Here is a 13,218-nt window from a genome sequence, read left to right as displayed (position 1 = left end):
AAGCTTTTAAACTCCTTTTTCTGAAGGCAACTGGGTGAACACAGAGTCCACAGACCACAGGCCTCAATTCTGATGGTACTTTACAGTTGCCTAACCGTAACAAGAGAGATCACTGGAAACTGATAGGGAATGGTGTGTACTAAAGCAAAAGGAGAAGGGGAAGATACAGAATAAATCTCCCACTTCAGCTCCACAATAACACAGAGTGAACGTTCAGAAAACAGAGAAAGGCAATACTAGACAACAGAAGTTGAACAAATCACAAAAGCATCAGCTGATTCAATCTTGCTGGTATTAAAGGACAAACCAATAACAAAGGAATCAGTCAGTGCCAAATCTTAATGTCAAGGCCTTCTTTTGACAATAATCTTGTCTCAAAATATTGCTCCTGGGGAAGAATTCTGAGACCCTGGAGAAGAGACATGACTAGTGCAGAGCATATCCCAGTGCCAAAGATATCCTTAACTCCAAAACGCCAGCACGATTTGGCTCAGAGGAGATCATCCTGCAAAACTTCTCCAGTAACAGAACAAACCATGGATTAGGCTGGCTTTTGAATGTGGAAGGCAAAGGTAGTACTGGTGATGCTCTACTCCTGGGGGTGGCTTCCATCCAAATAGTAATATATCAGAAATAGTGGCTTTCCAGTATCACCTTTGCAGTATCAGATGCATCAAATCTAATCCTTGTCTTGGAGATGTACCACAACAATCACTCCAAGGTACCTGATGAGCGATCAATGAACATAAACTGAAAATATATATTGAAATGAATACAGTGGCAAACAACTCAGACTAAACAAAAACAACAGCTGTCTAAACAACTAATCTAACATTAAAGTGCTTACTCTTATGCTAATTATAGAGCAAAAAGCTAATGAAGAAAGGAAACATGTCAGTAAACCCAAGACACTGCTTTCCACAGGCTTCGTCTCAAGGGAGTATATGTATCTCTACACAAGAGCTTCAGCACTCTACATAAGAGCTTTTTCCACTATTCAGAAACCGACATGATCCAGTGCCATGAATTATTTTATAAAGGACAAGTGTACTTTTATTGTCTTGCATCAAAATCTTAGGATGACACAAAAGAAATAACTATCGGATGCATGGGAATCTGCACTAAAGCTGAATTACTTAAACTTTCCAGATTAACAGTGTAAAATCATTTTTAAAAATTTAAGTGCTCTCCCCTGAAAGGCACGTTAGGGTCATTAAAAAGTTAATTTGATATTACTCATGCACAACAAACAGTAATTTTCAGCTTGAACAGCGACTGCTTTCTGACAGCTTCCCAGCTGGTAAGCGACACAACTCAAAATTATTTAATGTAATAAAAAACCCTGTACCTCTCCCTTCAAGTTCCACATCCCTTGCCCTGACCTGTCAAGCTCTGATTGGAAAACCTGCTTCAATGACCATTATGATTCACAATCTGGACAAACAACACACAAGTGACTATGATAGCTAAATCTACATTTTAAAGTCCTGACAGGCCCTTGGGACAAGCCTGGTAATAATTCTGTTGTCCATGTTATAGTGCTCTACTAGGCTACTATTTTCAGACCGTTTACATATAATGGTGTAGAATGACCACTAACCGACCATGCCACCATTAATCTGGTCCTTTTTCTGCCACTTGGCACCATCTGAAGGAGTAGTGGAGTTCACCGGCTTAGTGCGTTAGGGAGGTCCCTTTTCACTCTGAAGTAAAACCTGACGAAGGACAATAGCAAGGACAATCTTTGCATAGAGTAAGTTTGTTCACCATTTTTTCCTAACCCTCTCTTTGATGGTTAAAGGGAGATACAAATCTTTCATCCCTTCCTTTTTGATCCTGCAGTGACGTCACAAATGGCGAATACAAGAAATGCCATATTGTGTCAGAGCACATGTCCACAGCCCAGTATTTGTATCTCAGTGGCAGGGAGTGCGTTCAGAAGATCAGTTTGTTGCCATAGGAACAACTATTTATAAACTTAGTGTTCAGCAGCAGCAGCAGCACCATGGGCATTATCAGATCAGCTTTCATCAGCACATGGGTAACACTACTAGCCAAGATTACTCAAAAAACGGGAATAAAAACCAGTCAAAATGTTCAAAAGGAGGGAAAGAAAGTAAATCAAGTGATGTATCATGTTTTTGTGACTACAACTGTACCTCCACTCTTGAGAAGATAGCGATTAACATCTTGTATGGTGGTATTAATGGTAGGGCCAGTGGGAACACTTCCAGGAGTGACATCAGGATCATTCTCGGGGTCAATATTCTGCAGTCCTTTCCATGGCACCCCTGGATGAAATTCTGTTTTAAAAATAACCAAAGCAAGAGCCGATGAAATCTTATCCTCAAGAGAGAAGGTGCTGAGATTCAGTAAATAAAACTAGCACTTAGATTCAATGACATCAACATTTTTATGATACTAGTTCTGGTTCTTTACCTGGTGGCCAATTAATGCTTGAGCCATTGGAGATTTTATCGCTATCAGTTTTGGCACGCGACCAACTATGAGGAAGGGCTACAGGTGGACTGGCTGGTGACTCGCTGTTTTGGATCAGATCGTACCGGCCATAAGAGTCATCAATGGAGGACTTTCCCGGGGGACCAATACTTAGACCTCCAGGGATAGCACCTGAAATTAATGAAGAAAAAAGACAACTGCTTAGAGGCAGGACTAATTTTTAATCATTCCTTTTCAATTTCACTTACATTTGTAATTATTTCCCTTTGCCTGAATTAAGAAATAAAATTAACAGACACACAGCAAGAGTAACACAGCACACTGGAGTCTTCTCTTAGTATTCCTAAAAACCGTATCTGGTTAAAATCTCACTAGCACATCAAAGTGGTCTGGACTGTCAGGTTAGCAAATTGCAGTTCAGAAAAGACCTGTCAAAAAGCTGGACAATTCAAATGAGTAAGATGATTCCAATTAGGAATTATTGGACAATAACTTAATGAAGATGGTAGAAATACTTGCAGGCCACACATTTTTATTAAAATAATTCACATTGCTATTGACACAACCGCAGATCACAGGAACATTTACAGAGCACAGCTCTGAGAACTGAACCAGCAACACCAGGTCCAAAGCTTTGGAAGTGAAAATGCAGACAAAAATTAAAATGCGTCACAGATAGTATTTTTCAAATATCTTCAGCTACATTCACATCAGTACCTTATAACCCAAGTACTAGAAGAAGCGGCTTATGCATTTTTCTGCCAGGAGAGGGGCTAAACAATATAGCCTTCCACTTGGGTGACCTTTAGTGAAATGAGTTTGACAGTCTCTCCCTAGCTCCCAGTGCATGCATTTCAAAATCCTTCACGCAGGTGGATTCTACTGGCAGTTTGGTCGAGAAAAGCTCAATGCTATGTTATGACAAGGGTGACGAGATTTGGACCAAGTTATGTTGGAAAGCTGTGAGAGATGCATGCATAACGCCTGCCACCAAGCACCAACTAGGAAGAGTCTGTTAGTCATTAAACACTCCGTTTGGTGAACAGCATTCACAAGATAAAAAAAAGACTAAGGTTCGAGAACTGACACAAGTGAGAATAGGGACAAAAGATTCTGTGCACTGCTGAATTTTAAAAAATAAAAGAGGTAGTTAGCTCTGTTATTCTGAAACCAAGCATAAGGCAAGGCAGGGTGGCACCCCCACTAGAGATGAACTGGTCCAGAGAGGCATAAAATGACATAGGCAATGCTTTATTTCACCTGATGATGTAGGAAAGTCCCCTTACAGACTAGATACTTACCTAGCTGCAGTACTGCATAAGGCAGGGGAGATGGCACCTCTCAATCAGTTAGTTTCTAAGATGCCACCTGCCCTGCCTTCTGCAATACTACAACTGGGTTAAATATCTAGTCTATAAGGGGACTTATACCAGTTTTTAGTCACCTCTCTAGGAAAGAATACCTGCAATAAAGTCATTGTGTACACTTAGAACTCGACTGTCATAATGGCAAACTGGTAAAGAAGGAAGATGCAACGTACCATGCTTGCTAGAGTTCTGGTCAAGTGAAGAAGCAGCACTAGACAGATTATCCATCGAGTTAGGGTGTGTCCACTGTGGAAGGCGAGACTGGGACTGAGAAGTATCCTTCACTGACAAACCACCAGTAATGTCCATGCTGTTTACATTCATGTTCGGGTTCAGTCCAGCTAATGGGAGAAAGATGGTTAGGTTTCCAGATTACTGTAGATCGTGAATGTTTAAAATATTAATGCTTGTTGTTTAAAGATCCAGTCAAACAAGTAATGGAAACTTAGATTTCAGTCAGCACTAATACAGAATAATGGTACGTTATTTTGCCATATGCTGGTCTTGACTGTCAGAGTGGATTTTACTCATATAAAAAGTGCCAACTTATACTTTTTGCTAAAACTCCTCAAAATTCAGTAAACACTCAAGAAAAATAAGCCCTAGCAGTCATGCATTAAAAATGATGATGACATGTCTGCTTTTAATATTCCTAATTGGCCCAGAACAAAGTTGCTGGAAGAGTATATTAGAACCCAAAGTGAAAACTAGCGCAGCACTCTATTACTGAGGCACATTAACCCTGACAACCCTCCTGTGAACCCTTATGTTGGAGAATAAGTGTTTTTGTAGCAAACCCTTTTTAAAATTATTACCACACCAGTTACCAACAGCAAACTGCCTTTGCTAATGACAGAGGGTATTGTCTTATTTATAGACATGTAATTGTTGAATGTAGAAATTATACATAAGACTAAATACATATGAATACCACTGTATAGTCAATACATTTCATATCAAAATTGTGTTCTAAAGATTTTTTTTTTTGTCTTTCCAAGATGGGGATCTCAGGTCTTTTTGGGTACGATCTGGAAAGATAACTAATCAGAGGTTGCAGAGAGTTGCTAGGAATCTTCCATGTTTGGGCCTTTCATTTATTTATACACTTTTTTGCCTTGTGATGTTAACCAGCACCAAATCCAGCTTTCACCCATTTACTTTCCTATTTACCCCATGAAACAGGTAAAATGCAACAGCATTTTATAAAGCATAAACTGAGGCAAGAGATACTTGCTCTACACATCATACGGTAAAGTCAATGGCATTGATAGAAACAGAATCCTGAGTTCCTGAATCCCACACAAGAGCTTTAAACAAGACCATTTTTAAATACTCTCCTGGCTGTAAATTTTAGGAGAAGGCACACTGTCCAGTTAGTGGAACTACTACATAGCTATTCCATATGCTGCTACCAAAAATAAATGAAATGACCTTTTCTATACTATGGTAGAGTATAGAGCTATGTTGTAGTTGTGGTGGTCCAGAAATTATGCTAACAGTGTGTCTGCTAACCCTGAGAATGTCTCTCCACCCTTCTCTTCTGTTGTGTTTCATTATGCTGTGCCTGACTTCCTGTGATCAGAGAGCTGATGAAGAACACCTTGCATTCAAAAGCTTGTATAACTATCCCAGCTACACAGCTGGTCCAGTAAAAGATATCACCCTAGGAAATCCTTGCCTCTCTTCTATACTGTAATTTAATTTAAAAGGAACACAGGAAATGCCTTACCAGTTCTCCTCTAACAGGCCCTTGAAACTGTTCTTCTCGTTTGGTGAACCAGGTCCAAGAATAATTAACTTAGTAGTTATGATATTTTGCCTCACATTTAGGACAGAGAGTTGAGGAAGACTATTAAGGGCATCAGCTATAAAGTTATTACTATGTGGGGCATGGACCATCATGATTTTGTATAAACCGTTAAACATGTATTTAAGGAATATACTTGTCGTGGATTTTTACTGTATTTTATATGTGGATCGCAGTAGGTTGCTTAAAATTGAAATAAACACCATCCTTTCTCTCTGGTGAGTGGTTGCTTTAATGAAAGAATACTTACCAAGAGGGTAAGGAGCAAAGGTGTTCGGTGAAGACTGCTGCTCTTTGGTCTGCAGGTCAGGGAGGCTGGGAGCCTGGGAATGGGGTGAAAAGCTATCCATGGCTGATTTGCCTGCAGAGGGGTGCAAAGATAGATGTGGAGTGGGAGGCTGCTGCTTCATGAGCAGTGCCTGGGCCAGCTGGCGCTGGTGCTGCTGGATCTGCTGCTGCATGTTATTGATTGTACGTGCAACCTGGTAAAAACAAATGAACAAAATTAACAAATGACAGATAGCACAAAGAGGCCCTGGTTTTGCTACGCCAGTTTCTAAGCAGAAGCAACAATACTCAGGCCTTTTAAACCAAACAAATAAGAGTAAGATAGCATTCTTACACAGAAGGGAAACTGAACTGCATTCCACATCACACAGGTCTTTTTTATTATAAAACCATGCAATTTACAGTATTTTTCTTGCATATGCCACACCCCAACATATAATACAAAACTTATTTTTGAAAGGGAGAATCAATTTTTCTAGAGTTACGACTTCTTAGAGCAAGGACAGAGCCTAATCTTGAGCTGACCAACCTTCCCTTTCCTACTCAACTAAAGATGAACCCCTAGCTGCTCCTAAAGACTGGTCTCCATGGTGGATCTATGATTAGGAAAAGAACTAAAGAGTCTCCAAGGCTGTGAAATAGGAGGACAGATACTGGAGCAGCTAGCAGACAGCAATATTGCTCTAAGAAAGATTAGTCTGATTAGTGGAACATCAAGTCCATTAAAAGACAGAGATGATTGCCAACACTGCTGGAATAAGTAACAATGAGCCGTTAAGTCAACTGACTCCCTCAGCTGTCCGAATAGCAACAAAAGAACTGCTGCACTGTGGAACAGGAATCAAAGCAGGACACTTCTAGCCTTATCAGAAAATCTGATTCCCTTAGTACATGAATCCCAACTTTGCAAGGTTGAATTTGGATGAAAAAGGTGCCTGTTAGCTGCAAGAAAATATAGTATTACAGTGTCCTAATGGTTATTTAAACTAATTTGGTGTAATATACTGTATTCTTTTAGAAAAGTAAAACTAGAATTAACATTGAAATCACGGTGGCAGGTTTAAACCTACTTGCTGCTCCTGTTGTCTCATGGGTCCGGAAACATTACGCTGAGCCTGTAACATCTGCTGCTGGATTTGTAAACGTTGGTACGCCTATGGGCAGTAAACAAAGGAGGCAAAGGTCAGATATTAAAAAAACCAAATCAGTATTTTAGCTTGAACTGTGGTTGTAAATTACAACACAAAAAGTATCGCTGGGTGATGCTGTAGCCATGATGGTGCAGAGAAATGTGAGCATTCCAACTGTTATTTACCCCTGTTGTATCTGCTTCTCCCCGAGACACCTGAGGAAGGGTGATGCCTGAAAAACTGCGCATGTCCCTCCCAACTATATACAGTTGGTCCAATAAAAGGTATTACTAGTGAAGAAAAGCAAATTCCAAGATTCTTGGCTTTTCAAAGATGGTTACTGAAGTAAAAGTACTGCTGTACTTGCAACAAACAGCATTTGAAGAGACAAATATCTGAAAATGTTTGCTTTAGATGCAAAAAATGTTTTCCTTTGAGTGCACAGAATTTTTAAAAAGCAAGATAGCCAATGCTGCTAATGAGTAGGTTTGGCAGCAGTAAGCATTTAATTAAAGGCAGCAATCAAATGTTTCTGCCTAATTCATAAGAATTAGTAGTAAAAAGGGTAAGAGAAAATTACAAAAAACACTGAATTAATCATTGTGGCCCACACTGCTCTAACACTGAGGTTGAATTTTATTGCATTTGGTCAGATTAAGACAAAAACCAAAAACTGCATAGCAATAAGCATTAATGCCCTTCCTGACACTAGGGTGTCCATAAGCTGTTCTATGATTTTAAAGGGGCTGGATAAGGAGTAAGGCATTATAGTGTAAGAAGCTGGCTGAAAAGTTTCAAGTTTCAGAGATTTTTTTCAAGCACTATATACCAGTTATTGATGTATATACAAATCCCATGTTCTTCCTTAAACCTGTGAAAGATGATGACACACTAGTTTTGGTAAACAAAGACTGTAACTGTTGATGGGGGTAAAGGAGGAGTGGCGGGGGGGTGGCAGCAGTGCAGTCACACCCCCTTCTGGCTATGCAGGACAAGAGCAGCAAGGTCCCTGAGCTCACTGGTATGTCAGGGCAGTTGCTCCCAGAGCTCTGTCCGTGCAGTGAGTGTTGAGCTCACTAGTTTCATAGACATTAGGGCTGGAAGGGACCTCAGAAGATCATTGAGTCCAGCCCCCCACCTGAAGGGCAGGAAGTCAGCTGGGGTCATAGGATCCCACCAAGATAAGCATTCAATTTACTCTTGAAGGTTTTCGATCAGAACGGGCTCTGGATGGAGACTGCTTTCACGCAGCTCAAGCCTGGGCAGGGGGCATAAGAGAAGGAGGGAGGCACTGCTGCTGCTACTCATTCCCTGTATTTTCTCAGGCTGCTGAATTCAGTGGGACAGGGGAGAAGGCGGTGATGGCAAACGGTGATGGTGCTCTCCCTGTGGGCTCTGGAGCCATGCAAAAAGCAGGAGCTCTGGCCAGAACTTACAGTGATTAGCTGGTAAGATCAGAGCTTATGATCCATATGGTGCTCTGACATGGGATGCACTGACAAACAATGAGCACAGGTTACTGCACATGAACTATGCAGCTGGAGAGGGTGTGGCTGCACCTCCTCACCACCACCCTGGATCTGCCCCATAACTATAAGGGATTTCAGAGCATCAATACTTCTAAAAAAAAAAAAAAAAAAAAAAAAATAGTGCGTGCCATCCATCATAAAACACCTGTGGTTTTTTATAATGTATGTAATTCTCAAACATTTGTAAATAAAATGCCACCAAGCAACACATTAATTTTGCTTAAGAACATGCTAAATTACCAACATCGAAATGAAGACAACTGGCTTGTTAATTATAGTTACCAGCATGAAATAACCAGTGTCCCCAGTATTAAATGACAATTCAGAACATTAGTCGTTGTAATGACTGAAGATTATCAAAAAAACCCTACGATTATGTATTAAAGTACCAAGAAATTAAGAAGTAATTTTATCGAAGCAATAACTGCTTGGTATTTTTAAAGCACTATCCCTTCTGTTTTTAAAATTAAGAGGGCCAATCTCTTTTTCTAAACTCCAGACGCACCTTTACAAAAATACCTTCAATAATAATTTACAGCGTATTTGCTTTGCTTTTTAACTCACCAGCTGCAGCTGATAGAGCTGGTTCAACATCGTCATATGCTGAGGATTAATTGGCGAGGTTAATAGTGCAGGGTTGAGACCAAAGTTTTTTGCTGCAAACTGCAAAAGCTGTGCTTGAACCTGGGGACATGAGAATACAACATATATATATACACATATACACACACACACGCGCGCGTGCACATACATATATACACACACACACAGCGCATATCATTGCCTGCAATGAAAATGATCAGTAAGAGCCACAGATTAGGAACAAAACAGATTTACAATTAGGGTGTCACCAGTCTTAGGAGCTTTATATCAAATATAAAAACTTTATTGAGAGAGTCACATTACAAACCTCAAATATTACCATGAAATCAACTTTTCTGAAGGATACAGAAGTAAAGAAAATATAATGCTTTTTAATGGCTTTTCTATATTATAATCTGTGCAGGTTCATTCAACCATCTAGGCAATCCTGTTAGCCAACTTTATTATTTAATCTTTTCTTTCTTCACACTGAAAATATTTCTACTCTGTGTAGTCTCATCACTATGAAACATAAACATACAATTTTCAGTACTGTGTAATTCAAGCTAACCTGAGGGGATAGAAACTGAGGCACTTGAGCACGAAGACTAGGCTGGGATGAGTTAAGAGGTTGCACTGGCGGTTGCTGCGGCTGTTGCATGGTCCTGGCTTGTGCTGCTCCGCTATTGCCAAACATACCCAGATTGCCACTTGGTATCTATAATATACAAGAAAGATGACCGCAGTTAAATGCAACATTCCACAGACTCAGTGACAGTAATGTGCCTGTGCTATTTTTTTCTCTCAAAAACCATGACTGGCATCAACAACGAAATTACCATATAATGCCTTCTATCTGTATGGGAGAAGTTTTATTGAAAATGTTATTTAGAATTTGGCAATCAAGAGCACTTATATATGCAGGACAAGAGTTTTGTACTGATGTTGGAATGGCACCAAAAAGCTGACTATTTTCCAAAATAAGTATGCACGATTCTAGGATGTCACCCAAAGAATGAATGACAAAGTATTTGCCAACTATATTTGTGTGTACATGTGAAAAGGCAGAAGAATGAAACACTAAAATCCCAAATGATTACATTACTGAAGAAATTTCTATTTGGCTCTAACACATCTTTACGTTATACAGTTCGAAATAGATGTGTTATCAGTGCAGTCATTGCTTTCCAAAGATGTGCCTTATGAGTTGTAGGTCCTGGACAGATATTGCCTCCAGGAAAGTAGTTAAGAAGACTCCATCATACTCAAGCTAACAATATTAAGTCAAAACCACTGTAGAAGGATACAGAATTTTATTGTGTAAAATCTTTTTCCTTTGCTGCTATTTCAGTTTAAATGGCAAAGCTATTTTCCTCATCATCAGGCACCGTATAACCTCAAAATTACTTTGTTCATGATGAATATTCCTTTCACCCCTTGGTGAGGATCTCTATTTCCCCTCCTTTTTTCTCAGTCCCTCAAACACTCTTCTCACAAGGCAGATGAAAGATAGCTCCCTCCATACTCTTTCGGTCACCTAGAGGTGCTCACTAAAGATGTAGTAAGTTGAGTGCTTTCCCAGCAGTAGCAGTAGGACAAATGTGCAACCCACCCCCCTACCCAAATTGTATCATTAATGAATTAGCCAGCGAGGGCTAATTAGAAGAAAGATTTTGTTTTAAATAAATATTAGAACAATCAGCAGTCTCAGAAATATAGAAACGATGTCAATTGTTTATGGTTTAGTAAAATTTACCATATATGTGTGGTTGAAGTTCTTCTGTACTTCAAAGAACCTTGCTCAGTATAAGCCCATAGTGACAGGCAAATAAATACACAGATGCAGGTAAATTTTACATTAATGCTGATTATGCACTGTGGCCATTTAAGGGAAAGGTTTACAAAGCAGATAGTTTCTTCTGGCATTTTATGCAAACATCTGAACTTATTTTCAGTTTACATCACCATTTCCAAAAGGGAAGAGAAATCTCTCTAGCAGTGAGTTCGAGAGAGATGGAATTCAAATTGTGATCTCTCAGAACCTCCTTACCTGTCTAGAAGAATTCAAGTTTTGCATGCCCAGCCCTGAGGCAATCCCGCCCAGGGCCTGATTAGGGAGTGCACTGTTTGAAAGGGGGAGCTTCAGGCTTGGTGAAGGCAAAAATGGTGAAGTAGTGGGCTCTTCCACTAGGCCGCCATCCTGATTGGAGAAAGAAAGGGTGAGCTGTGTGCAGTGCCCACAAGTGGACAGAGCACAAACCAGTTTTCCCATGGAAATATAAAGGGGCATGGATGAATAAAAGATCAAAATAGTTTAAAAAGAAAAAAAAGGCATGAGCAACAGGAAATGAAAAGTATGGGGTGGAAGAAAGAAGAAAAAGAGAAATAGGATTAAGGAATTGTTTTTCTTTCTTTCTTTCTTTTTTTTTTTTTTTTTTGCAAATGCACAAATTCATGTTCATTCTCAAACACCCACCCAGTATAAATAAAGAGTGGTGCCATGTTTCAAGTCTGCTATCAACAAAGTAAAACAAATTTCCTGGCCTTGAAGGCAAAAAAACCCGTGAATCAGACTGCTTTCACTTCCCCTATTGTCTCCTATCTAGCAGCACAACAGATGAGGGTACAGGGGCAGCAAGTTTTAGAAAACTTCTGTTCTTTTCTCCCATCTGTGGTACACTGTCAAACAGCACAAACGTGAGACATGAACTTTGGAAAATGTGAAGCTACGAAGGCCAGATGAGCTCATTTTACATGTTCTTTAACAGAATGTCATGGGATCACTAGTCTGGTTTCAGTTCCAAATCAGACTTCAGCTGTTCAAAAAACACATTTGCCTTAATCCTCCTTCTCAACCCTGTTTCAACTAGATAGCAGGTTTGTAACCTAGTGCTACACTAACTTACTAATTCTCACAACTAAATTCTAGCATTTAGCAAACCTACAGAACTTGGAAAAAACAAAGACTAGTTATACTCTCTCTGTGTGGACTCCGTAGTTGTGTGACTGAAGTGCTGTCCCCTTCCCTAAGGCATAAAATCAATGCTTAGCAATAAGAAAGATGTCTGGTGTCTAGCATCACAAAAGGCAGCTGTAAGAAGAGAAGAGTGTAGAACTTATGCACAGTGTGACAGCTTACTTTGAGAAAGGAAAAAAAGCTTTTTTTAGGGCTTAGTAAGATAAGTACAGAAACTGGCACATAACCCTCACCTAGACTGGTGTAGGGCTACAGTCATTACAGTGGAGTACTTAATTCCTAATATACCTTAATAGCTGGCTTATAGGGTAGAAATCTGTGCCCTAATACATCCAAGCAGTCAGAAAATTGCTAAATATTAAGCAACATCCTTTATCTATAAAATAAACCAATCCTTTAACTAGACACCCAAATAAATGACCTAATACAGTGTCATTTTCAGTAAACTACGTTATAAATTAATCCTGTAAAAATGTGTTTTCAACTGCTGCCTTTTGATGCAAAGAAAAAGTTATTTTATGATCAGCCAAACTGACACTTGACTTGGTGTTTGAATATCTTGAGGGGGATACTGACATTTTTTAATGATATCCCCAAGGCCTTTCAGCTCAAGATGTTTTACATTCTACTGGACATCAGTCACACTCCACAAACAACTGCAGCTTGCATGACAGTAACAGGTTCAAGGCTTTCTCCTCTCTAGATCACGGACATATGTTTGCAATTTTTTCTTTTTTTCTTTGACCCTAGACTTGGGGAAGCTACTGTAGATTTGTGTATTCTTTCTTTTTGGTGCCAGCATCCCTTACACAAATAGAAGCCTAGCACAACTAGTATGGGTTGACAAAAAAAAAAAAGTATTACCAAAGAGATTGCCACCCTTTCCTCCTCATTTAAAAAATGTCTAGTGAATGCAGTGCTGATAAAATGCATTAGAATGACTCCATTGGAGACTTACAGAACAAATTCAGCCTGGTTACTTATAGCAGCAGCTGCCCAGAACTTCCTCACTACCAAACTGAAGAAAATGTATTTCCTGGTGGTTCAGCAATCATACTCATTTGCCCCTGTAGTTTTT

General features: G+C 39.6%; 1 protein-coding gene across 7 annotated transcripts in view; it reads right to left on the bottom strand.

Annotated features, from left to right (window-relative positions):
- The window catches only part of TNRC6C (trinucleotide repeat containing adaptor 6C), a 178,027-nt gene that overhangs the window by 15,000 nt on the left and 149,809 nt on the right, over positions 1–13,218 (bottom strand). For 6 of the 7 annotated variants that reach the window (XM_090061612.1, XM_090061614.1, XM_090061613.1 and 3 more), the window contains 8 exons: positions 11,214–11,363; positions 9,735–9,881; positions 9,146–9,265; positions 6,993–7,076; positions 5,885–6,116; positions 4,001–4,168; positions 2,440–2,631; positions 2,160–2,303 (listed from right to left, as the gene is read on the bottom strand). In XM_090061612.1, the coding sequence (XP_089917738.1) occupies positions 2,160–2,303; positions 2,440–2,631; positions 4,001–4,168; positions 5,885–6,116; positions 6,993–7,076; positions 9,146–9,265; positions 9,735–9,881; positions 11,214–11,363 (1,237 nt within the window). The remainder of the gene's footprint in view (positions 1–2,159; positions 2,304–2,439; positions 2,632–4,000; positions 4,169–5,884; positions 6,117–6,992; positions 7,077–9,145; positions 9,266–9,734; positions 9,882–11,213; positions 11,364–13,218) is intronic. The other variant, XM_090061616.1, reaches the window with a different exon arrangement.

Source organism: Crocodylus siamensis, chromosome 8 (genome assembly GCF_052110815.1).
Source record: "Crocodylus siamensis isolate JL-2025a chromosome 8, ASM5211081v1, whole genome shotgun sequence".
Lineage (NCBI taxonomy): Eukaryota > Metazoa > Chordata > Crocodylia > Crocodylidae > Crocodylus > Crocodylus siamensis.
The sequence above is the reverse complement of the archived record's forward strand: the minus strand, read 5'-3'. Positions and strand labels throughout refer to the sequence as shown.